Below are 25,921 nucleotides of genomic sequence, written 5' to 3' on the forward strand. Positions count from 1 at the left end.
ATAGATAGATACAGTAGATAGCTAGATAGATAGATAGATAGATAGATAGAGAAAGAGAGAGACAGAAAGAAAGAAAGAATAGGGAGAGCTGGGATGAATTGAGATAGAGGGAGGGGTCAGCTGTATTGACAAATAAGAATTAGTCGACAGATGTTTTTACGATGCAAGATATATTCTCTAAAACACATCACCACATCATCATTAACTTTATACCGGGAGCATCGAAATATCTCAGGAATGGCAAGAAATTTGTGATATCTCATTTAGGCTGAAGCCCATTAAGACATCTGAGTTTTTATTTTTTCTCTCTTTTTCATTGGCTCATTACTGTGCGCAGGGAGTCGGTGTGTGGGCTCTGTACTTACGCAACAGGGAGCTTCACTCGGCAGCGGGTTCGCGAGGCAAGGACGAAATTAAAGCAGGCATTTTTGTATTCCATTTTTGTCTAATCCCACTGATTTCTGAAGGGATTACCGGACCAATCATGATTGAGAGACCGCTGGCTCGCCTGACACTGCCTCTGTGGGAGCTGGGAGCTGTGTAGACAGTTGAGTGGAAGCAGAACATTAGGGTTTGGAGAAATCTCTGGAGATATCTGCGAAATCCTACTTGGTTTGCCTTTTTGTCATCCGGAGGGGAAAGTTGTTCCGTCTTTTCGCTTATGATGCCAACCGACCTGAGGCTGCGCGTTGCGATTTCAGCACGTTTGGCGCATGTTTTAGTGAGGATGGTAACTTGAATTTATGCAGTGGCACTAGAATTTAAATGGCAACTTTCTCATGGTGGTCAGCGCTGGAATTCTATTTTAAAGGACACCATCTTCACTAAATAGCCTATCCTGTCCAGGTACACTATTCATTATGTATATTAATCTATTTGTATAACTTAATATTATCCTAAGTGTAATGTGCTGTGAGGTTTAGGCTACCTTGTTCATAATGTTGATTATATTTGTTAAATGGTTTTTAGCAAGATGCTGTGTAGCCTATATTTACAGTGGGCTATATGGCTCAGAATTTTAAAATATCTCAATTTCTTAAGGTTGAATAGTGTATCATTCATTTTTTTCTGTGCATGTTTGTTGAATATGTGACTGATTTATAGAGAAAGTTTTGTTTAATTGGATATTGTTGATTTTTCTTGACAAAAAAAACATATAATATTGTTTATTCGAGTAGGGGCTCAGTTGCAGGCAGCAGTTGCTTATTCTCATTCTAAAGGATTATCCTGTGCACTGCGAAGTAATCAGTGGATAAGGCAACGTGACTGAATCCACATTACATATCTCTTCACTCGGTAGATCAGATAGAAAGTAGCCAGTAACAGAGATGTAGAACAGATGAAAGAGACATGGTTTTATCTGCATGTATATAAAGAAAACTTGTGTTTTTTTATCTGTAGGATCTGTCTGGATTTCTTTGTGCATGTCCAGCCAATGGAGGAAGAGAAGGTGGTTGATAATGTCCAAGCAAAATCCACTTCCCCCGTACCCACTGGGCTTCCCATTAATTGGGGGCTCATCACTGGCCCTGTCCCTGAGCCTGTTTTCCCTGCACCTTCATTGAGCACCCAACTTCCTCCTCCTCAGAGTTCAGCTGTGCACGCACTGCAGACCAAGGTGAAAACACTAACACAGAGAAGGACAAGAGGGAGAGACCGAGAGAAGGAAAGAGAAAGGTTGGACGCAGACGTCCTGGTGAGCAGTCCCACAGGTCAGCTTTCATCTGAGGTCTTTTTGAGACAGAGACCCAGAGGAAAGGGTCCGGTATCTCTGCCTGCTCTCTCCTGGCGATCAGGCGCTGCAAAGAACTTGAGCAGTAGTGATGAAGAGGAGGAGGTAGAGGTTCAAGTTAGGTTGGAGATCCACAGCCCTCCGGCTGAGGCACAAAGGGAACAGGTGTTTCAGGTGGAAGAGGAAACTGAAGAAGAGAGGCCAGAAAGAAATGAAGGGCAGGTCAGTTTTCTGACAGGCCAGTCTTGTGGGCTCAGGGAAGGGACCAGTCTAGAGAGTCTTTTGTCTGACAACTCAAGCAGTAGTAAGGATGACCCATCCCCTCTTCCTCCACTACCTGTGCTCTCCTGTTCTCCCACCCACTCTGTTCCCACAACATCCTCTTCTTCCTCTACATCTACCACATCAACCAGACACTGGGCACCACCCAAGGGATTTTGGAGAGTGGCACGCCCAGAAACACTGCTTCTAAATGGTGTTGGCCCTCACAACATACCCTCCACATTACCTTTGAAGGACTATACTCAGACAGAAGCACTGGCGGAGCCTCAGACGAAACCAGCTAAAACGGGCAGCAGGAGCAATGTAGGAGGAGTGGGGGATGACAGCGATGCATCCTCAGGATTCAAGCACTCTGACAGTGTGGAGCGCTACCTGGACAGGTGTGAGGAGAAAGAGACAGATGCTGATGACCCTGCCAAAGGACTGTGCAGTTCAGACAGCTGGGAGAGCATGTCTTCACAAAGTGGGGCGCCCTCAGTTGATGAGAAGCTGAAGGTGAAGCAGAGGGCTTATGCAAAGTTAAGGGAAAGACAAAACTGCAGGGAGGAGAGAGAGCAGAGCGGAGGAGAAAGTGCCTGCTGTTATGGAGACACAACATGCAAAATGGATAGTAATGGTAAGTTTCTCAAGGGAAAGAGGATAAATTTGATAATTAATGTAATTTCAAAAAGACAAAAATTTGTCTTAAAGGTTTGAGAGCTCAGCTTAGAACCAAGTAACTGGCTTGACCTTAATCTTGATTCATCTCGAGTTGGTTTTATTACCTCCGCCAAAGAGGTTACGTTTTCACCTGTGTCTGTTTGTTTGTTTGTCAGCAGGATTATGCAAAAAAGTGCTGAACCGATTTGCACTGAACTTGGTGAAGGGATGGGGCATAGGCCACAGAAAAGCCCATCAAATTTTGGGAATTCTTGATTGTTTACTTTGAATTTGACATTTTTCTCTGAGGTCTGGTGTGTGTTTTCTTTTTACAGAGGTTGTTTGACAGAGGTCTGAGCTCTCTGAGTGCTCCTCCAGTTTTTACTTTGTTGATGAATGGACTGTAATATATGGGTATCTGACAAAGTGTTGTAAAGCATCTGATCATGAAATGAAAATCCTAACTTGGCTGGACTCTACTCTCTTACATCTATGGTTTTAGTTGTGTGTCAGAAAAACTAACCAAAAAAAAACCAAACAAGTAGAAGCCCCTTGAATATGCTGATTAGACAACAGTTCACCATGCAAGTTGAATGAAAACTTTGTTAATAATTGACTCAGTCATATTGTTGTTTGATTTTTCTTTGCAACTTGTGCAACTACCGTATTTTGAACATTTTAAAAATGTGGTGTGTTGGCGTGTAGGGCAGAGGCAAAAGTCAGAGTAGTGCTTTGGCAGTTGCATACTTTCCCCAACAACTTTGTAAAGCTTTTAAAAGAAAAAGTGAACGTTTTGTCCACATTGTCTGGTTGGAATGCTCTCCAGCTGTTGCAGCCATTCAGAGTACTGTGTGCAGGCCTTTGTCTACCATGATGGTGTATAGAAATTCAGTATGTAACCTGGCTGATTCCCAGTGTTGAGCAGATGTCAGATGTGCAGATGTGCATGGGGGTGCTGCTATTATTAGCAGTCAGAGCAGTGGGGGAAGTGTCCCTGCTTTTGTATCTCTGTGTGCTAATAGACATCTTTGTGTGCATCTAGGGTGACAGATTATGTATTTTCCCATGATTTGTATCTGTTATATTGTATACGTCTGCTGACTCAGTCAGTGTGTGTGTGTGTATCAATACTACACAGAAGGTCAGTACAACACATAATGGCAATTCCATGATGATCGGGTGATGTGTCTGTGGGAAATCTCCTGGGAAATCTGCTGTTATCTGTCTCTCAGCGGTTGCATAACCTATGTTTTTTTTTTGATTGACATTAAGAATCACTCAGGCATAACCTATGAGACTGTCACTGACACTAATGGTATGAAGGTTTATGAAAATCCTTATGATCATACAAAGAGCCAGTTATTTTAATCCCCACATGTCCCTGTAGGTCACATTATGGCTGATGGCTCTTTTGGCAGGAGTCTCTGCACCAGGCAAACATTAAGACACTGAAAGAGAACTGGACTGAACACTAAATAAGAATCAAACACACAATGACTTCAGGTTAGAAAAAGGAAAATGAAGACTGGAGCAACTCCATGTTGGACATAAAGCCTTGCAGCACTCTCTAAAGCTTTTACGTCTGAACACTGTTGAATCATAAAATTTAGCATCCATGCTGTCACAATCGCACCATCTGACATTTTAATTCCAATCCACTGCATCAGCACATCTGCTAAGATTTGTTCTTTTCCTCTCTGTTTTGTGCCAGTCGCAGGTGCCCATGGGGTTTTGGACAGCTCAGACTCAGTCATTCTTGCTCAGGAACTTGAACCCTATTTGAGGTGAGCAGTGCTATGCTTCTTCATGCGCTTGGCACGGGTGGTGACATTCAACTCCTATACACTATTTATATCCTCACCTCATAAATTCCACTCTTACAGCTCCACTTGTGGGAATTTAGAGTCTATTTTTTTTTCCTGGATCGAAGCAGCTAGAGTGCAAAACAAGCTGCCTCATGCACAATCAAAACAAACACAGTGACAGCAGGGTTTAATCATTTTCAAGACAAAAACTACACATCACACTTGAAGGCGTCATATTTTAAGTCAGTGAAACAAAATAAAGAAATAGATAAATAAATGTGTTGTGCAATCCAGCAACAACAAAAAATTACATTTTTCAGCATAGAATTTGGCTCATTTCTTATGTTATTCAGCTGATCCCAATCTCTTCAGTTTATCTTCAGTAATGGTGTGGATACTTTAAAGGGCATTATTATTACAGAGTGCATTATGATCATCATCGTTATAATCTGCAGAATGAAACCGCTGCGTAAGATACCAAAACAGGCTACTAATTATATCATGTTTGTCAGCGTTGGGATAAAACATTGACATGACAAACTGTAATCTATTGAAACACCACTATGTTCTCCTCTTAACACACAGGAGAGAATGAATCACACTCAGTCCATTACAAGGATAATCCACATGGCTGGTGTATCATGCTATCTTTATCACTGGGCCAGGGGATAAAGACAAGTACAGACGATGAAGCACAATGCAGAGCAGCTAAGCTGCTGGGCATAAGGATAGATGGATGGATGACGTTTCTCTCTGCTGCTCACCGCCAGTGCCACGCCCCAGTCTATCTATCTGATATTACATAAGACAGCTTAGGAAGATGCAGCTTGATTCACTCTATGTTAAATCAATCTCCGGGGAATATGATGTTGCTGGATATACTACAACACACAATAAGCTTTGCACATTTGAAGACTTCCTCAAATATTCAGTTTCATTCAGACAGCTGGCGATGTAACCTAGTCTCTCATGCGTTCAGCTCTATCTATTCCCCTGCTGCTTTCATCACCTAAATGATTCATTTCTCTACTGAAACATCTCTCTCTCTCTTTCTCTTCATCATCAGGTCACTTCTTGTAATCAGTGATGAGCTTCCTCTGAGCCCAAGACATGAGCAAGCCAAACGTCTCCTGGAGCGAGCACGACTCAAGGCTCGCTCCAGTCACATTAAAGGCGATCGCCCCTGCAGACGCTCCCATTCTGATCAGAGAGCCACTGTGTAAGTTGGCTGCAAATGCCTGCGAGGGCGATGACTCCTTTGGCATTTTTGCTAGTTAGACGAGACCGCTTTGTTCATCCTTCTCATGCACTTGGCCTGTTTTGGCAAAGCGAAGGTTGCATAACTGAAAATAGGTTAAAGCTTTGGAACCAGACAGTGCTTTGTAATTGTCGTGAAGATGTTAGCTTTCATTCTGTTTGTGTAATAGTGTATACGTCATGCAGTTTTGTTCCTGAAATCCCCTTTTATCAGCAGGAATCATTTACTTTGCAATGGCTCCTATATTTGTGACTAGACAACAAATGTGGTCTGTGGTGGCTGAGACATACATGTCACCACTATGTACAGTTTATCTTATTGCAATTTACCGTATCATATATTTATCTTATCACCTATTATTTTGAAAATGGGTACTCAAGGGAGTCTTCAATCAACCCAATCTGTTTCTGAGAGAGGACTGATATTAAATTTTAATCTGATGTTCACTACTTTTATTTTGCCCCATTTCCATAAGCTATTAGTCTATGAGTTGAGTTAAACTCTCTTACAGACAAAACATTTGTTGCTTTAAAATGTTTTTAATGCACACCTCTCTGTTATTTTCTTGCAGGAAGAAGCAGCAAATTGAATCTCCCAGACCAACGCCAGAGCAGAAAGCCACTCAAACCAAAGAAGATCTTACAGCTCACACTGTATGTGGTCCCCTCCTCGTCCCAACTCCAAGAGACACTTCCCCTTGTGACCAAGGAGGACGATCGAGGCGGTACGGTTGTTCACCCACGCGGGTGCGCTTTGAGGACGAATCAGAGAAAGAAGCAGAGTCTCGGTACTTGGATAGGGTCAGGCAGCGTGGCAGGCCCGGGGTCCCTAAGTCCAAAAGTAAAGACAGTAATACAGATTCTAGCAGCAGTGGTTCAGAGAGGAGCAGAAGCCACAGAAGTGTCTCTACGCCTCCCTCACAGAAGCAAGAAGCTGTCAGTGGTGAAACCACCACAGTGATTAAAGAGATAATAGTGCTGGTGAAGAAATGTGAGGCATGTGGCTCTGTAGTCAGGGAACCTCAGCCGGTCTTATTGCCATCAGATGCACAGAACACTGAACCACAGCAGCCTGGCAACCCAGAGGACCCTCGGGGAAAGCTGGTTCCCCGCTGGGTGCCTCCAAACAAACCGGAGGTGAGTACTCGTCCTAAAGCTCCTCTAACTGTCACCTTTGCTGGAGCTTATGTGCTGGGGGAAAATAAAGAGAGTAGCACAGGTTGGAAGTCATCAGGGTTTGGAAAACTAAGGAGAAGGAGCAGGAAAGGAGAAAGTCGGCTTGAGTCTGGTCATGGCCCTTATGGTCCATCATGGGCTCAGCGGCGTAACTCAAATCCAAGGAACAGGGTCAACTTGAGCAGAGCTGTTTCATTTGCACCCGGCAGCCCCATTGATCTAGAACCATGTTTGCTGGAGGCATCTGGTGGACTCAGGGAATCACCAACCCCATCGCTTCCAATAAAGTCAGCCCTAAAGTCAAGCTCAAGGAATCGCTCTGCTGCCGGTCAGTCCACAGTTCAGTTTCAGATGACCTCAAATCAGGGAGGAGAGGGTGGGTCTCAGCATTCAGCCCTCCTGGACTCTCCAGAAGCAAGAAGGGAGTCCCCAGTGTCTTTAACCCAAGGGACACCCGCAACAATCAGCCCGGTGCCCTGTATCAGGCCCTCCACTTTGAGGTACTCCCCGGCCCGACTCACCCCAGACCTGCCGGCTGCTGAGCTCTGGGATGCCACACCAGATGGAACAGGTGAGTGGTCACTGTGGATGCTATGAATAGACTATAGTTCCTGCGGCACAGAGTGTAGAGAGATGAGGATATGTAACGCGTGGTCAAGTAAGTCCTGCATTTAGATTTTTACCTATAATTAAAAGTACTGAAATATCATTAGTAAAATGTATCAACAGTAAAAGTACTGTAGTAGCAGTAAATGGTAGAATTAAAAAATACTGTATTTCCCTATGAAACGTAGCAAAGTGCAAGTATAAAGTACCATTTTAGGTTACTTTTCATGCACCTCAAAATTGTACATAAATACAACATAATATTTGGGTTGATTACATTGTGGAACAGTGGAGGTAGAACTTTATGCAAAAACCAGAACATCATAGCTTAGATCTGTTCTGTGGAATTTGCATCATCATATTTAAAACCTTGCAGAAAACAACAGAATGATTCTTTGACATCAACTCAGTCCATCCTTTTCTACCAGCAGGATTAAGTGCAGACCCCGGTTCTGGTCCTGAGTGTCGTCCAGCTCTGCGAGGCCTGGCTATGTCTCGGGCCGAGGACCTCAGAGCTGAGCTGCTGAGAGCAGAACATCTGAAAGCTGAGGCCATATGGGAGGAAAACTCTGACGGGTCCAGGTAAGCCAAGATAACAACGCTCTTGTCATAGCTTAGACAATAAATCCCTTTGCCCCCACCAATGCTGTTCCCATAATGACTTGAGCGTGCCAGGGGTAGCAGTTAGGAGATTAAAACCCTGACCCACAGTCCCCAGGATATTACAGTTCCAAATATTCTGTGAATATCAAGACAATCCTGCCCTCTTCTGGAAATTAAAAGCATTAGCAGTGTGACAAAACCATTAGCACAGTTATCATTATAACAGTTGTTTAAAAATCTCCATCCTACACATCCTGTGCTGTGTTGGTTTACTTTGTTATGTAATTGTGTCTTTACTACTGATATCTGAGTCTACATTACCGTCAACTAAAAAATACTTTTAACCTTTATTTTACAGAAAGCTGGATGGACGGCCAAAGCTCTTCCTGCGCCGCTTCTTTTCCTCCATAGGTCTGAATAGTGTCGGTAGACTTGTTAAAGGAGGCCGCTCCAGCAGCATGGAACAGCTCAGTATCCCCACTCCCCCCCGGGCCAGCTCTGCTTCCCCAAGTCCCACACGCAGGCCACAGCCTACCATCCGCATACAGAGGACACCCTCACTGCAGACCCTGAACACAGTGAGCAAGAGTACATTTTTCATGCCATGTTATTTCTTCTTCTGGACCGCTGTGCTGCACTGTGATTGTCTTTGTATTCTCTTCATTTTTGTTTTATTTCACCACATCAAATAGATGTGATTTTTTATTTTATTTTTTTACCTAAAGAACTTAAGCCATAGGGAAAACACATCTTATTTACATATCTTTAAAGTTCCCGTTCTGCTTTGAAGTGCCTTTCACTACTCATTTGCCACAGTGGACCAACCAGGGCTTTGAAGTATTCCTGCCTCACACTGGCAGCACAAATAATGCATTCGGGCTTCCCTCCACTTTCTGTGGTCGTCATCCTTGTTGTCCTCTTGGCAGCGGCAAGAGAATACTAAACAAATGTAAACAACTTTCTGCTCCAGCCAATCACAGCCTCTATTAGCATAATGTATGTTTGTGGTGCCAAACTCTGTCCCTGTTAGTTTTAAAGGGATGTTAAAGCCAAAAAGTTAAAAGTTCCAAAAGCTTATCTGGTGCATTTTGCCAATACGAAATACACAATTTGTTACAGTTCCTTTTATTCGCCACTAGGTGCTGCCACTGGCCCAACTGCGCAAAGCCTCCTCAGTGCAGAGTTTAGAGAGACGAACAGAGCGTTCAACAATACTGGGAGAGGTCCACATACCATACGGCCTGGCACCCAGGTAGGTGTCAAAGAAAAATAAAGTAGAGAGATGGATAGAGAGGAAGAAAAAAGAAAGTGGCATTAAACAACATTCTACATTGTTCTGGTTCCTAAGAAATGACAAGAGCTGAATTTCTGTTTTCTACAGCCCTGACAGCCCTCAGCTTGAGCTCCACAGGGCCCTGAGTGATGACGACGTTCTTGCCTCCAGAATAGTGCGCCCAGTGGGCCGGGTCACCCAGGCTTTCCCTGATGGGACCCTCCTCCTGGAGCTCATCAGACCCCCGAATGGTCCTTTCGGTTTTGTCATTTCGAGAGGCAAAGGTCGACCAGACACAGGTAACTTAATGAAATCAATATTTCCTACAATCTGAAGTTTAGGTTGGCAATTATTTGTTAAATTTGGGGGTAACTTTATTGTCTTAGGCCACAGTTATGCTATTCTCCAATAACATGTTATGTAAACTGAAAATAGAATAGAATAGAAATGTTGATTCTATAATAATAACATTTATCATTGTTATGATATAAATGTGCTTTGGTTTCACTGTTAAAAGTAAGCTATAGGTCAAATTGGTAATCAAAGATAATCAGATACATCATCAAACAAGCCAAAACACTGGGTCAATTTAGCAAAAATTCACTTACAGTTTATGTTTGCTTCTCATCCTGGTAGAGCTGTTTTATTAATTGGACTGATTGCAGTTTCGTGTATATCGGTTGTATATGGTTCACTAAACACAAAGGCGTCCACTATCTCCCCTCTCTGCTTCCACCTGTTTTCCTACCTACTCACACTTCTTGTTTTCATTCATCTCCCTTCTTTCTTTTCCCCTTGCATCGTCTTCCGCTTCCAGGTGTATACGTGGAGAAAGTGGGTGATGGTAGTGGTGAAGGGCCCTTTGTTGGTCTCCTGGGCATCGGCGATGAAATTCTGCAGGTGAATGGAGAGCCAGTGGCTGGACTCAGTCTGGACCAGGTGACGCGGCTCATGACCCGGGAAAGCACCACTTCTCTTCGGATCATGCCGGCGCGACGGAACCAGCGCTGACTGGAAAGACAGACGTGGCACGGAGCCATTTTTCTCCTGGGGCCGTGGTTTATAATTCAACACTGCAAACACTGCTGATGGACTGTAACCTATAGGTAGATGTAAGATAGTCAGTGCAGTTTCACATAGCAGAATGGCTACATGGGATAACAGGGTTAGAGGTTCACTTTCTATTAGTGCAAACCCATGTTCAACAATAATATGACGCTGCAAGGGATTTGGACTACCATGGCAAATCAATAAAATAAGCAAATAAATCTGAAACCAAACAAAGCCAGTAGCAGAGAGGACTAAGCTAGTTATTAACTGATTTCAGGGAATATATTGTGAACTAATAATACTGATTCAAACCCAGCACAACTTTTCTCTGTGTACAAGGTTTGGTTTATATGGTCAGATAGGGATAAACCTAAACTTCCACTTTTATTTTCAGGTGATTTATTTTGCTCTTTACAGCACACAGAATATGACACTCCAAATGCTTAGTGAGCGAAATGATATTTTGTCACGTTCCAGATGTTGTACAATTCTGTTTCCATTAATCTTGTTGATTATTTCATATGATTGACATGTTTAAGGATGTGCCACAGATGTTATATTGGCCTATGAGGCCCTCAAACTAAAGAGGCTATCTCATACATTGGTATACATGGGTGCCCTCCACTGTAATGAAACTGCCTCAAAAAATTATGTCTAAACAAACTAGCTAAGGATTATCTCTTTTTTTCCCCCCATAGATCATATTTCTCTGATGCACTGCATGGTCACTTCATTTTACTTGTGCTGTATCATCTAGTGCTTCATGGCATTGATACTGGTTTGCTTCTAAATAAAAATGTTTTATTTTGCCAAACGTTTTATTCTCGAAGGCATTCATTTATGATGCACATACTATGTCTGTCACAAAAATCACACAACTACAAAAATCGTTAGATGCATGCAAAACATAACATATTTGAAATGTTTTAAACTTGGAGTATGATTTCCAGTCATATGAATTTATAAAGTCAGTTCCTTGATTTGACAGTACATCTCACAAAAATGAAACCTCGCTTGTGCAAATTTTAAATCATACATTTTAAGAGCTTCCCACTGGCAAACAATCGCGGTGTCATTGGAAGATGCTTAGAAAAAGGTATGAAGGTCAGGCGATGCTGTAGTAAAGCGCAGGATGTAGGATGATGGTCGTGACTGCTGTTTAAAGGTCGTGACTGATTGTAGTTTTTTTGAAACAGCTTTGAAAACGTGTAAAACATGTAACGTGTCAGATTTTTCCCACACTATCTATCTATCTATCTATCTATCTATCTATCTATCTATCTATCTATCTATCTATCTATCTATAACGCAGCATGTGCTCTATTATTTGCCATGTCACGGGTTTATTTGACTGAACTTGGGCAGTTTGATTGTTAAAATGCCTGAATTTTTCTTTTTCTTTCTTTTTTTCTTTTTTTTGGATTAGTCTATTTAAATGTATAAATTTGTTTGACTACAAGGGGAAAAAAAGCATGTGGGAAATCCGTTGTTAGGATGTACCTGCTACCATTTAGGCTGTCCTGGATGTGCTCTGATAGCGCGTCACCGTTGATGTTTCTGCTGTTTTATCTGATGGACCAGAAGCCGATGCGCTTTTATCTCCTCCAGCCATGACACCCCATGGACCCCGGGGAACCGCCGACCAAAGCGCCATCCCCGATACAAACAATGACAAGTAAAAGCAACATTTATTTATTCATTTATTTATTTATTTCTCTATCTAAGAAGAATTGTGTCACATCCAATTAAGGCAACGTTCTCATAATTAGACCCCGTCCTTTTAGTAATCTATTGTATCAGTGGCACATCTAGCCTCAAGGCGCAGAAATAGATATGGATTAATGGATATACTGCTTTTTAAGGATAAAATAATGAATAAATAAATCATTTAAAAAAAAGGTAGGCGACCCTCTGCTATCATCAGTTATCTTATTTTAAATGGGCTTAGCGAAAACCCCTTTGTTGGAAATAGAAATAGGTCAAAAGCTTAACTTGAGCTTTTGTTTCTTTCATCAAAAAAAAAAAAAAAAAAAATTAAAACACCTCAACTATAGCTCAGGCTACAGTATACTACCTCGCGTTGTTACAGGCCGTTGCGCTGTGCCTGTTTGCTTTTTTTTTAATGCTTTGCCCTCCACAAGCCTGTATAGCCCACGACAGCCAAATAATAATGAATCATTTCATAAATAATGGGTTTAGGGGCTTATCGGGAATGAAGAGGCCGCTGCCGTGCGCTTATCTCCCTCGGCCACATTGCGGCCTGTGTTCCGCTCCCCACACTGAGGGAGCGCACTGGATGCGGCGAGAAATAACTCAGCTACACACACACACACACACACACACACACACACACACACACACACACACACACACACACACACACACATACACACAACTGGCAGGGGAAAAAAAAAAAAAGAAAAACCTCAGACATGGATGACCCACTCACAAAATGGCTCCACTTACACAGTAACATCAACAACACGGCTGGAGCGGTAAGTGCAAAAAATACATCTCTTTATTTAAAGCGCCACGTCCGTTGTTCCAAAGGGCTGTAATTGGATCGCTATCGTCTAAATTTTATTGGTGTTATGTGCGAAATATTTAGCCTATATTTTCTGCTATTGTCCGATCGGGTGGTTGAGACTGTACGGGATGTAATAACGGATGCGAGGCCTATTGGAGAATTCCCAGAAATAAAAGTGCGCTTTTTAAATTCGCGGTATGTTGTTGTTTTTTTTTATAATTTTCTGATCATTTTTTTTTTTATCGAATTATTTACCGACTCAAACACTCACCATTGCTATGTAGTGTATTCAATAGCCTATGACAAGCCTTTGATGTTCGGCTTTAACAACAACAGCACTATGGCCTTCACCACGATAAAACAAAAAAATAACACAACCTACTCAGACATCTGTGAAAACGACCAGGTCCAAGTGTTTCTGAGGATTCACGAGGTTATTTGTGGATTTGGTGAAGGCAGGGAAAAAAAGGAGGGATTTTATTTCGACGAAGAATGGATATTACCAAGCTGCCTTCGTGGTCCTGGCACAATCTCTCTTACAATTCCACCTTTAAATAAACCCGCAGCCGAAATGAGCTTTTAAAATCTTTCAGTGTAAATTCATACAAAGCCCGAACGTGGGTTAACAGACCTTCAGATATTAGCTTAACGGCATAAACTGTGCTGAAGGCCAAGTGTAAGCTAGATAAGAGATTCATTGGAAAAAAAACATGCATGCATGCAGAAACCACAAGATAAAACTCTTTGGAAAGGACAAGTTGACGTTTGAAAAATATCCCCAGCTCTAAATCTATCATAAAAATGTTCAACTGAGGCAAATTCATAATTATACAATTAGCTGTCATATCCTAGCTGGTTTAACTTCAAGAAAAGATCTCAAACCTTCAGCAGCTTACAAAAATGATGAATTCTCCATAATTAAACATTTCATTTAAATTTTCATATCCTTTTAAATTGGGTTGTGATGTATCATAAGTGTTATCTTTTGTGGAAAAATATATGTAGCCTAGTGAATATTGTTTATCTTTTTTTTTATTATTGAAAAAATGCATTAATTTGCAATAAACAATTTACCAAGCCAGCAATTAAAATCCTATCAATTGTATTTTTTACACTCTGTTTTGTAAATGTAAAGTCTGCAATTGATAATATTAATTCAAACGATGATGATGATAATTACAAAAGGTAATAATAGCCTAATATCCTAATAATCATCTTAAATTTGAGAAATAATAATGGAGTGTTAATTCCCTACGTGGTTACATGGTAACGTATATTAAGACTGTATAATGTTTGGAGCTGTATATTAATCGAGGGAAATCTTATTCAGGAGTAGTGGACTCGAGCGAGTGGTGACGGTATAAAAATGATGGAAAAACGGCAGCCGGAGTTGTGTCCTGGAAGTCCCGATGCAGAGTCCGGTCCTGGAAAGCGGGAGGACTCCTCCATCATCTCCAGACAGAACGGATGCAAGGAGGACGAGGAGCCGAGGAGAGAGGAGGGGGCGGAGGTGAGGGGAGGGAGCTTTAAGGGGGTTGAAGAGACGGATGACGTTCCTCTGCAGAACTCGAGCAACGGGACCAGCATCAGCATCATCATCAACGGCGTTGCCAAGGAAACTGCCTCTCACAACGCCCTTGACCTGAAAAGGGAAGTGCCGGTGATCGAGCTCTCCAGGAGGGACGCTATAAAAGCGGTGGAGCAGAGGACTGAAAGCCATTTGGTGCCGATCACGGAACTTCGCAGACCTCCACCGCTGCCGCTGCCGCCGCCGCACCGAGACGACGCTCGAATGGTCCAACTGAGCCCAAACGCGTTTCCTGTCCCGGCCCGGGCGATGCTCTACAACCTGGCGCAGCCTCTCGCCGCCATCAACAGGTACAGGTGGAGACAGAAAAAGAAAAAGAAAAACAGAGAGTTTCATGAATGCACGTTTTTCATTTGATCATTGTGAGTGTTCACCTTAAAAGTTATAAGTTTGATGGCTGTTAGATGTTGCCCTATTATGGCCCTGCAGGAATATACTGCAGCAGTGTGAAGAGATGCTTGTAATGTACCTGAGTTGACATTGAGTTGACAAGCATGTATGTGCATGTGTGACAGAGAGAATTAGCCTATATATATATATATATATCTATATATCTATATATATATATATATTTGTGTGTGTGTGTGTGTGTGTGTATGTGTGTGTGTGCTCCTGGTGCAAGGAGTGGATGGTGTTCTGCATATGCAATAAATTAAATGATGCTGGATCTCATGTTTTCTCATACACCTGTGCACCTTTTGTGTGTTTTCTGTTGGTGTAGTCTCGGAGGGGAGTCGGAGCAGTACAGCATGTACCCCAGCAACAGGGTAAAGCGCCGCCCGGCGCCTTATGAGGTTGAACTCGACGAGGGTAGGCGCATTTTAGATCTTTATAAGTATGGTAAGACGCACTTCTGCTGTGTCCTCCTTCTGCCAATATAGTTCCCCAAACGTCCCCTCCTCATCTCCATTGTCATTCATCCACTGACATGGACCTACACTGTACCTAATCTGGGTGTTGCAGAAGATGCCTTGCAAAAAGAACACTTACCCTAAGTGTTTAAAACCAAGAGGAATAAATGCATCATAACTCATGGAGTAAATGAATGCTGATAATCTCAATGTCAAATACATCTACCCGCATGCAAAGTAAACTCTTTTCAGGCAGATTGGGGGTTTATTTCATTTGAAACATCCTTTCCACTGCTGCCCACTCACTGCCATATGCAGGGGTGGAGGATGGGGGTGCTGCTGCCTCCATGCCAAGGTTTTACTGCAGAGTGGGCTGAAGGATTAAGATAGACTGGGTGTGTTCCAAGGGCGACAATAGCCTGGAAGACACCATTGTTGGGGGTGGGAGGATGTTACTACCTGCAGTGGGGCATTTTTTTTATCATTCCTCAGTAAATAAAAAGTAAATGGAATATGAAAGAGAGGGCAAACGGTCTCCCCAACACCCTTTTCCTGGTGTTTGGCATGCTAAACCAACCATTTCTTGTGTATTGCATCTGCATCCCACTTGGCACATGATATTGTATTTATTTTTGCAAGCCTCTCTAGCTTCTGTGCCGTCATCTAAAAATCCATGGTTGTACGGAGGACAATTTTGTAGCTGAGTTCTTTAGGATTACTAAACTTTTTTTTTTGTTTTCCTTACACGCAAATTCCTTCTCAAAACCTATGTGCATCTGTTCTTCCGTTGCTACTTCTTACATTCTTATTTTTGCACTTGAATTGCTTTACCCTTTTACCGACTGCATTATCTGTTTCAGTTCAGCATTTCATGTTGTTTGTGTTATATCTTCTATCTATGCCTCCTGTCCTTACTCTCTCGATGTCTGTCTCTTTCCCTCCCGGTTCCTCTGCTAGCTGGCCAGCCAAAGATTGTTCGCCGTATCTTCACTAATAGTCGTGAACGTTGGCGGCAACAGAACGTAAACGGGGCATTTGCGGAGCTTCGCAAACTCATCCCCACTCACCCTCCGGACAAGAAGCTAAGCAAGAATGAGATCCTTCGGCTTGCTATGAAGTACATCAGCTTCCTCTCCAACCTCCTGGAGGACCAGGACGGAGGGAGGAATGTTGGCAGCACAACTGATGGGGAAACAGGGCTGCTGGTTGGGGTTGGGGCCCATGACGGGGGCCCTCAGGGTGGACCACATCAGGACACAGTGGTGGGCCTAGCCAGGGACGACCTTCTGGAGACAATGTCACCAGGCTCCAGCTGTGGAAGCCTGCCTGATGGCGATGCTGAAGGCAGTCCTGAGAGCTTTATGGAGGACCAGGACTCACCTCCAGCTCCAAGGACTCTAACGGCTTCTCGTGGGACCGCACTGCATCTAGCTGCTAGGGATCTGAGGCGCAATGGACGCCCGTTGGATGGCTCCAGTCGCCGATGATGCTGATGCCAACAGACCACGGACACAACACCTGAGACTGAAAGAGAACAATGAGAGAGACTAAGTAAGAGATGGATATGCTCAGGACCTGTTAGCTTTGAGTTGTCAGTGTAAGAAGGAGAATCAAGCGCCATGTAGTGAGATAGTGGTGTCCAAAATGGATCAGGATTTACATTCCTGTCTCCACACTACACCTGATGAATAGCTTGGTTCAAATGGTGATTGATTGAATTAGATCCAACAAAAGACTTGTAAATTCTGCATGTCTCATGTCTTTGACTGACCTGCGGCTTATAACTTTCTGTGTTTTGAAAGTCCAAAGACTGGATATTCTACAAAAAAAAAACCACACACACACACACACACAAAAGAACAAGCAAACATAACAAAACAAGACAAAACCAAACAAAAGAATCAACGAGACACTCAGCAGAGACTTTTGATGTGTAATATTGAAATTCACTAATGATAATATTGATTACATTATGGTGCAGGCAGAATAGATCTAACATGCTTGCAGAGTGCGGCAGGTAAATGGTTCTAAAGTGTCATTGAATAAACCTGGAGATTTATGGCCAACAAATTGAATGTGTTAGAATAATGACACAAAAATAAGTATGCCTCAGTTGGAGGCCGTAAATGAATGGACTGGACTCTAATTGTACCCATGCAGTTACGTATGTATTGTAAATAGCATTATATTTCCACTGCACAATGTAATGAACAGTGACTCGAGTTCAAGTCATGTGATTTAAGATGTACCGTAGTGTGTTTGTCGATGGGTTTACTAGCAAAATGGTCTTTTAGTAGACAGGAAATGAGGATAAATGAGAGGAAATGAGATAAACTCATAATGTAAAGCAAGCAACTGAACCTAGTACATCAAATGTGGTACCATTTAATTCTTTTACACTTTGGTGATGAGAAAATGACACCAAATATGGCACCAGACAGTTTGACAATTTCACTGCCTGGAATCAATATATCTATTTGAAATTGCTGTGGAGGTACAAGACATGCAGCGTGTTTCTTTAAGTGTACAAAATATGGGTCATATGAAATCATGGGCTGACCCATGGAGTCCTTTTGATATGAATGTCTCTTTCAGTGTATTTTTTTTTTTAAACTGTAATGCAGTTGTAGTTTAGTAAGGTACACAAATAAATCCCTTCATTGCCGCATTTCACATATGTGCACACAGCCACATAGAGGCATACATGCCAACACTAACACACATACACCACACAGTGTTAATATCATAACAACACCAGCAGTTTTCTGACAAAGACAGTAAAGTATTGCTCACTGTTGTTGGTTACCCTGCTTTTTCAGCAGGACTTAGTAGCTTCTATTGGTACCTTTGGTAACTATGGTATTTTATGAATTGCAGTAAAGGGACATTGTACGTTTGGTAATGACATATTTGTTGTAAGATAGTTGTATCTATAAATATATCCAATGTTAAATCGATGAATTTTATACAAAACCCCTGAATAAAACACACGGAGGAAATGCCTTGTATTTGATCTCACGCAAGCATGTTGTGGGTCTTATTGATTCAGTTCAATTCATTTGAGTTTAGCTCCATTAAATTTAATTCAGATCATTGTGGTGTGGGTCAATTCAATACAATTCAATTCAATTCAATTCAATTCAATTCAATGTGTGTGTGAGAAACTGAACATGTACTTCTGTGCAACATTACATCATACATTAAAAAAAAATCTCTCTTTCACACATACATTTCAAATCTAATTGACTAATCCCTAGTGGCAGATAATGGCATACCATGCAACTGTTTCCCACCCTATCTGTTCAGAGTGTATAGTTAAAACCACAACCTCCTCATGAAACTCCCCCAGTAGACGCTGGAATCCTCACTTCCTACCAACAAGTGACAACTTCCCTTGGAGGTTAACGTGGCTCTGTGACCTGCAGGATATCCTGCCATTGTGAAAGTGGTTTTGACAGCCTCCACTGCACTCGTTTGCAGAATGTTGTGTCTGTACACACTGTGAAACCACCATACTGATCGAGACTCCCACCGCCCCTGTAGGTTGTTCACTTACGCAATCGAAAAGTTATGCTCGCCATCCTGTAATCATTAATATGACTTTTTTTTGTGCCACATTAATGCTACTTTCTCTGAAGTCTGCTTCCCCATACTCCATAAGTTTACACATGCAGACTTTGCCACCAGTACCACTACTACAACAACATCAGCTCTTGGACGTTTCTAAAAAGTATAATTGCTTCCAGAAAGCATCAGAGACATCCAGGTGTTTGGAGACCTCTCCTGTGCTCTGCTCTGGCTGCGCTGGGACCCCTCTGAGGGCCTCTCTAGGTTAATGCCTGCCAAACATTTACCTGCTCCAGTGTTCCTGACTCTCAAACAGACACAGACTCACAAAAAGTGAGGGATACAGGGAGGGATTGAAAGGGAGGGAATGAGAAGAGGCTTGTGCCTGTCTGTGTGTGTGTGTGTGTGTGTGTGTGTGTGTGTGTGTGTGTGTTTGTGTACATGTTTCTGTGTGTGTGAGAGCAGGCTTGTGTGTGTGTGTGTGTGTGTGTGTATGTGCTCTGCATAGATCTGTTTGTGTGTGTGTGTGTGTGTGTGTGTTTGTGTGTGTGTGTGAGCTGGTGTGTGTGTGTGTGTGTGTGTTTATCAGCTCAGTGCAGATGGGTGGCAGAGTGGCTCTTGCAGCCAAATGATTCAGTATGCTAATGAGTTGTTATCTGTGGTGCTGCAGGAACAATATACTGTCTTTCTCACAGTGGGAATCCAGCCTGCTGGGAGCAGATTACACTGCACACACCGCCAAGGTAGTTATTTATATTTTCACACAGAGTAGTAGAAAACACATAAATGCATACACACACACACACACACACACACACACACACACGCATATACACATATCCACAGATAGGCCTATAAACAAACAAGCAAAACAACATTTTAACATACACACACACACATACACACACACACACACACACACACACACACACACACACACACACACACACACACACACACACACACACACACACACACACACACACCATCACCACCAACTGCAGCATAAATAAAGTGGAAATCTGAGGTAAATTTATGTTGTTCACCAGTAGATGGAGATGTCATTCTGGGCTTTCCTCTTTTACAGGTGTCAGTGTTCTCTTTCAATGTTATTCATAAAATATTACATATGCCCTTAATTAAAGTTAACTTTAAATTCACCCACAATTGCAACTGAGGGACAACTTTAGTTTAAACTACCCAGCTGAAAAAATCCTTCCAGTCTTGTTATAGTCACTATGTATTTCTTTCCAAAATGGTGCTTTACATTTCTTTGTTGTTGTTGTTGTAAAATTCACATATTATATTTAATTACATTTACAATCATAGTCAATTTATTTTATTTTGACTTTATCCCAGATATTGGATTTAGAAAAAAAAGTATCACCTGTTTTTTAATGATGCTTTCATAAAAGACATGAACGAAGAAAAATATGTGTCTTTAATGATGTTAAAATTATAATTCTCTAATGTTTATTATGTCACAGTATTTCACATTATAATAATTGTGTTGCTTCTCGTGTGCCACCGGCTACAATCTTGGTTGAGTGTACACTCGAAACAATTTCTCTCCTTCAGGAAAACAGAGGAAATATATCTTCTGTTGATTGAATGAAAAACTGCAAGTCTTTCATTGAAATAACTCTATAGTGTATTTGTAAATGAATATGAAATTGTCATTTGTTGCTTTATTGTAATTTCAAATCAAACTAATTCAATGTGTGAGAGGCCAGGAGAATAATTTGACAGATATTATTAAATTGAAAATGTAAAAGGCGTGCCCTGCCACAGCGCTGAATATATATATTGATAGATACATAAGTGCACAGGCATCATAACAAAATGCTTGGTGAAGTGCAACTACCTTCTTGTGCAATCTCCTAACTTATTGACATACCAACACCAAGCACCCCAAAAAAATTCTGGTCATGAATTTAAAGATCAGTTAGCAATGAAGATTTAATCACTCTGACTTTCTGATTCAGTCATCAGTCACGGAATTTGCTTAAAACTCGACAACATATTAGGACTTTGTAAGATACAGATTTTCACTGATGAAATATTTCTTTTCCAACTACTGAAGATGTCTGGCAAAGTTAGACAAAGACATGCTTTTGTGTTTTTTTGTGACAAATTGTTCCTGAAGCCCAAATGTAATAATTACAGCAGAGCGCAATTAATAAACTTTCGAAAACAAGGTAATGTAGTCTCCCTTTATAGACCTTATATTTAAGAAATATATCACAACATAAAAATATCTTAGTATAACCAGTGGAATAAAGTATCAAAAGCAGTTTGTCCTTTAGATGCATTTGTGTTCTGTACAGGAAAAGGAGTTATTATTTTTAATCTGGTCAGAGGTCATGACTTTTTTTGCGTCTAATGAGATATAACATTTATAGAAATCAATTGTACACCAGAGCATAATTTATGGTGCATTCATCTCTCTCAGCTTTAGAGGGTTATCCTCCTTGTTCGATGCTCAGGCCACTAATCTGTTATTCTGGGTATGTAATGTCAACAAGGCATTATTTTTTATTGTATCAGCTTCTTCTAACCTGCATCAGTCTGCTGTGGTTCCTGTGGGTCTGAATCACCTTCGCTACAGCCTCCAATCTTTGCTGAGAAGTAAGAAACATAACAAGGATTTCACTCCTTGTTCTTGGCCACTCTTTCTGTACTGTGTTGCCTTACTGACCATATTCAGTCACTGAAGCAAATTTGGGAATTTCAACAGAAACAGAGCTGTGGTGAATGAGACGTAGGAGTGAGAAGTGATGTATGAGAGTCCACGAGATTTATCTTTGCCATCCTGCTGTGTGAATGATATCAGCAGTACAAGAGAAGAAAGTCCTGCTTTTGATTTTTATGCAATTGTTGTCTCTCAGAATCTCTCATTTATTCAACATCTTGATGACAGAAACATCTGCTTCTTATTCTTTGTTTGCATCCATTTTTATTACCAATACTCAGTCTGGTGCCTGCATAAAACAGTATCTTTGGTGCTTCTTCACAAAACTTGGGCACCTTACACCCTCTAGTGGGAAACAAGTGCAATTATGTATCATTAACTTCAATTATTTCTAAATTTGTATTGGCCTCACTGATACAGAGCTTATCTACCCTCACTGTAGTGACTAATAGCTTATAAATTAGCTTCTACTTCTGTTTCTAAGTAAATAAAACTCAACAGTCATTCATTTCAAGCGGAGTCATTTTTAATGCATTGTTAAAAAGAAATGAAGTGTTGCATACAGCAGTATAATCAAGCCTCATCCATCTCCAAATACAGCAAGGCAAGCAAAGCATTTGGTTTGATTAGCAACAGAAGGCAGATACTGAAACAGCTTCAGCTAACTCACGTTAATTTGACAGAGCAGTGCAATAGGCGGAAGGTTGTGCAGAGTCTGCAAGAAGTTAAAATCAGAGCTCATTCAAGGTCAAAGGTTGCAGTTCAAAGGTTTTCTATACCAGTAGGTTTGTTGTTTGAGCCTGGGTAAAGCAAGAAGCCAGAAAAAGTGCTGTCATCCTCACTGCTGGAGTAAATTCCATTCCAGTCTCTCAGCGTCTCCAGCCACACCTGGTCGCCGTCATTCAGCTGCAGCAGCGCGAGGTTGGACGCCTGATCGATGTCTTGGCCGTACAGAGAATCCCGAGTTCGCAGCTTCCGCATCCCATTAACCACCAGGGCAGCACGCACAGGCCGGTTGCGAACAGTGATGTGGTAAGTGAATAAGTAAACCCCCGGGTAGGTGACATTGAACTTGTTGAGTGATGGGTCCCAGTGCCCCTCCCCATTGTAAAACACCTTATCAAACTTCACAGGTACACCGGGTGGAGGGAAGGACCTGCTGGGGAACAAGCCCACACTGAAGGCAGAGCGAACCTGCTCCACACTTTCACCTGGCGAGCCTTTAGGCCCCCGAGGCCCACGCCCACCTTTAGGCCCCCTCTCCCCTCTCAGCCCTGCCATACCCCTCAAACCTGCAGATCCTGGCAGCCCTCTCACCCCAGTATCCCCCTTCCCTCCTGAAGGCCCTTGCTCTCCTCTCTCTCCCTTTCTACCATCAGTTCCATTCATTCCTGGTGGGCCCATCTCGCCTCTCAGACCAGGGGGCCCACCTTCACCCACATCCCCTTTCTCTCCTTTCTCACCCGGTAAACACTCGCCTGGAAGTCCTTGTTCACCTTTCTGACCCTTTGTCCCAACTATCCCTGGGGGACCCATAGGCCCATCTCGCCCAGTGCTGCCCTTAGTCCCATTCAGGCCAGGCTCGCCTCTCTCTCCCAGGTCCCCTTTCAAACCACTGAAGCCACGTTCACCCTTCTCTCCTCTGGGGCCTGGATCACCTGTAGTATGTGGAGCGGTTATATTCACATAAGAAGTCATTTGCAAAGGATGTATTTATTTGAATCTAACTCAGTGTGATTGAAACTGATTTGGTCAAATGTAGGCCTATACAATTTCTTCTGATGTTCTCATTGAAAGCTACTTACCTTTTTCTCCTGGTTTTCCTGGGACCCCGGGGATACCAGGAAGACCCACAGATCCTTGATCACCTTTTTCACCTATGGTAGTTTTAATAAATAAAGCGTAGAAAATGACATCCACAAAGTACTTGTACAAAAAAGCATTTTGCAAAAAAGGAGAAAGAAATAAAGAAAGGGAAACAGAGAGACATTCAATAACTCTCTTGCTCCTAAGCCTCCTTGTACCTATGTCGCCATTGAGCCCATTGGCTCCAGGTAGTCCAGCTGGTCCTGGAAGTCCTCTTGGACCTGTTTCTCCCTTTTCTCCTGGCAACCCTGGAAAGCAGAGAAGACTAGGAAGAAGGGCAGATTTTGATAACTTAAAAGTGATTTTCATGAAAATAGTAATCCCTCTTACCTGGAGGGCCCCTCTCTCCTGACTGTCCTGGTGGCCCTCTCTCTCCCCTGGGTCCTACGGGGCCTCTCTCTGGTGGACAGCACTCACAGAAGTTGAAGAAACATTCATTGTAGTCGAGGGTATAGTTTCCAGGGGTGTTCCCAGGGGGCGCCATGGGATCCGTGAGGAACGCAGTGGGGTAAGTGTCGCTGGAGTAGGTGGTGCTGTCTGTTGGGGACGAGGAGTAAGCGTCCATCATAACCTCAGTCGTCTCATCTGTGTGCAGGCTGCTGGGAGGGTGCGCGGTCGTGGTGGTGGTTCGTACAAATCCTCCACCTCCGCCGCCGCTCCCAGCTCGGGGGGGCTTCTTGGTGCTCTGAGGTTTGGGCCAGCGTGTTGCTCTGGCACTGGAGGTCAGCACGGCCATCAGGACCACAAGGAGGGCGGAGAGGAAGATAAGGCGAAGGGATGGCATGCTGAAGGCTTGGCACAATGATCTGTGAACAAAACGGGAGTGGAGGTTTGGAGGCGGCAGACAAAACAGGTGCATCACTTTGGAAAAGATCTAATACTGCAACATAGTGTGTCTACAATGTGTTATAAAGCAACAAGTGCGTCTTACCTGCTTATGTTGATGGTGTTGACTTTTCACTCCATCCCCTCCAGCTAGTGATTGATGCAGCTTACCTTCATCCTTATATTGTCCTCAGTACCCCAACTACCGCATCATCAAGCCAATGAGAGAACAAGGGGCTGAAACAGCAGGGGTTATTAGGAGGTAGGTGGGCTGGAAAGAACAGATTACGTGACTCCTGAGGGATGTGAAATAAAGCAGGTTCTATACAAGGCAAGACTTTATTCTTTGTGATATGGGATATGATTCCAGGGTCCGGCAGTGCCTAGACTGCTATGGCGGTGTCCACACACACACACACGCTTGCTTTGTACACAAACACGAGAAAATCTAAAGTTACGAACACAGACACACATTCACAGAACATGTGTACATACGCATACCATTTACACGCACAAACTTACACCTCGTCGGTAATAGATAACATCACATATGAGAGTTACCGAGGACAACACTTTGTAGTGATCACACCTTTTGGCAGAACCTCAAAGCAGAAAATGGATCACCATGGACCCAGTGGGAGAGGGATCAATGTCCCAAAACAGGTGGCGTGGCAACATTGATCCAACCATTGACCGCCTTGATCTAACAAACCCAAAAAGCCCAGTAAACCCAGTAAACCTCGTGGAAAACTGGCCCTACTGAACCAAGCGTCACATGTCTCAGACTTGTGTGTTGGGTGCAGTTTCAACCTCTGACATTAACTCTGAATGACTCATGTTTGGGCACCAAGATTCCACACAAAATATGACGAGGAGAGATGAACATCAAAAAAGTGGCACAGCAGAAAGGCAGGTGAAGTCACTATGGACATCTACGATTGTGTAGCTGAAGATGTATCCTGAATATGTCCGCTCAAACTGAGGAAATACGCTGCTCTATTATAAAACATGTTATCTGTAACCTGTGCTGTAAACAAGGGAACATTTGAAAAACAAGAACAAACTAAAATCATTAAGGTTTAGTCACATGAGAATGCTATTCAGGACAGCCGTTGTTAAAATATTTCACAACTATTAACATGTAAACAAGGACATAATTCCATTCAATTTTATTTGTAAAGCACAAAATCATAACATAAATTATCTCATCTTATATCATCTTACCATATTATAGAGAGAGACCCAACAGTTCACACAATATACAAATATGCTATGATGCTTTAGTGTTGCTATTCCTATCTGTACTCTTCAAGAAAATCTAATAGATACAGTACGTACTCTGGGAATTTGGTTAGATAACTGTTTGTCCTACAAAATTTAGGTTGAACACAAGTAAAAAAAATCTAAAATTGGTTCTAACAATGGCCACCTTTCAAAATATATAAAAAAATCATACTATCCACTATACTATCTACACTGGATTATGGAGTTAATTTGTATGCTCATGCTGTCACTATCCATACACCACTGGATACACTTACTATGACCTGTAGAAAAACTTAGGTTAGAGACACCCACTCCT

At 42.4% G+C, this 25,921-nt stretch overlaps 3 protein-coding genes across 6 annotated transcripts; 2 read left to right on the plus strand and 1 right to left on the minus strand.

The window, feature by feature from the left end:
* Window positions 1-1,870: 1,870 nt before the first annotated feature.
* LOC111229100 lies at window positions 1,871-11,244 on the plus strand. Its single transcript, XM_022755276.1, has 9 exons — window positions 1,871-2,630; window positions 4,365-4,437; window positions 5,525-5,677; window positions 6,288-7,462; window positions 7,929-8,079; window positions 8,459-8,678; window positions 9,240-9,352; window positions 9,482-9,672; window positions 10,191-11,244. The coding sequence occupies exons 1-9, from the start codon at window positions 2,465-2,467 to the stop codon at window positions 10,382-10,384; spliced, it is 2,436 nt and encodes an 811-aa protein (XP_022610997.1). The 5' UTR covers window positions 1,871-2,464; the 3' UTR covers window positions 10,385-11,244.
* A 1,567-nt stretch (window positions 11,245-12,811) lies between these two features.
* Window positions 12,812-18,482, plus strand: LOC111229102 (T-cell acute lymphocytic leukemia protein 1). 4 transcript variants are annotated; one of them, XM_022755278.1, is made up of 4 exons: window positions 12,812-12,918; window positions 14,287-14,828; window positions 15,260-15,378; window positions 16,347-18,482. In XM_022755278.1, exons 1-4 carry the CDS (start codon window positions 12,856-12,858, stop codon window positions 16,874-16,876), a joined length of 1,254 nt encoding a protein of 417 aa, XP_022610999.1. In that variant the 5' UTR covers window positions 12,812-12,855; the 3' UTR covers window positions 16,877-18,482. The 4 variants fall into 4 exon arrangements, with proteins under 4 accessions (XP_022610999.1, XP_022611000.1, XP_022611001.1 ...); XM_022755279.1 differs by having other exon boundaries at window positions 15,260-15,348; XM_022755280.1 differs by having other exon boundaries at window positions 12,831-12,918; window positions 14,281-14,828.
* A 3,928-nt stretch (window positions 18,483-22,410) lies between these two features.
* On the minus strand, window positions 22,411-24,515 carry LOC111229101 (inner ear-specific collagen-like). Its single transcript, XM_022755277.1, has 5 exons — window positions 24,446-24,515; window positions 23,845-24,320; window positions 23,673-23,762; window positions 23,454-23,525; window positions 22,411-23,306 (listed from the first exon to the last, which is right to left on the minus strand). Exons 2-5 carry the CDS (start codon window positions 24,296-24,298, stop codon window positions 22,411-22,413), a joined length of 1,512 nt encoding a protein of 503 aa, XP_022610998.1. The 5' UTR covers window positions 24,299-24,320; window positions 24,446-24,515.
* Window positions 24,516-25,921: the final 1,406 nt, after the last annotated feature.

The sequence above is a fragment of the Seriola dumerili genome, unplaced genomic scaffold, assembly GCF_002260705.1.
Source record: "Seriola dumerili isolate Sdu_G_001 unplaced genomic scaffold, Sdu_1.0 BDQW01000226.1, whole genome shotgun sequence".
Taxonomy (NCBI): domain Eukaryota; kingdom Metazoa; phylum Chordata; class Actinopteri; order Carangiformes; family Carangidae; genus Seriola; species Seriola dumerili.

Excerpts from the sequence above, each read along its gene's own strand:
- LOC111229102 (XM_022755278.1), top strand. The coding sequence starts at position 12,856 with ATGGATGACCCACTCACAAAATGGCTCCACTTACACAGTAACATCAAC. Across the intron at positions 14,829-15,259 it reads CCTCTCGCCGCCATCAACAG|TCTCGGAGGGGAGTCGGAGC; the intron begins GTACAGGTGGAG and ends CTGTTGGTGTAG. Across the intron at positions 15,379-16,346 it reads TTTAGATCTTTATAAGTATG|CTGGCCAGCCAAAGATTGTT; the intron begins GTAAGACGCACT and ends TTCCTCTGCTAG.
- LOC111229100 (XM_022755276.1), top strand. The coding sequence starts at position 2,465 with ATGTCTTCACAAAGTGGGGCGCCCTCAGTTGATGAGAAGCTGAAGGTG. Across the intron at positions 2,631-4,364 it reads ATGCAAAATGGATAGTAATG|TCGCAGGTGCCCATGGGGTT; the intron begins GTAAGTTTCTCA and ends GTTTTGTGCCAG. Across the intron at positions 9,353-9,481 it reads CCATACGGCCTGGCACCCAG|CCCTGACAGCCCTCAGCTTG; the intron begins GTAGGTGTCAAA and ends TGTTTTCTACAG.
- LOC111229101 (XM_022755277.1), bottom strand. The coding sequence starts at position 24,298 with ATGCCATCCCTTCGCCTTATCTTCCTCTCCGCCCTCCTTGTGGTCCTG. Across the intron at positions 23,526-23,672 it reads TGGGCTCAATGGCGACATAG|GTGAAAAAGGTGATCAAGGA; the intron begins GTACAAGGAGGC and ends AAACTACCATAG. Across the intron at positions 23,307-23,453 it reads AGGAAAACCAGGAGAAAAAG|GTGATCCAGGCCCCAGAGGA; the intron begins GTAAGTAGCTTT and ends CACATACTACAG.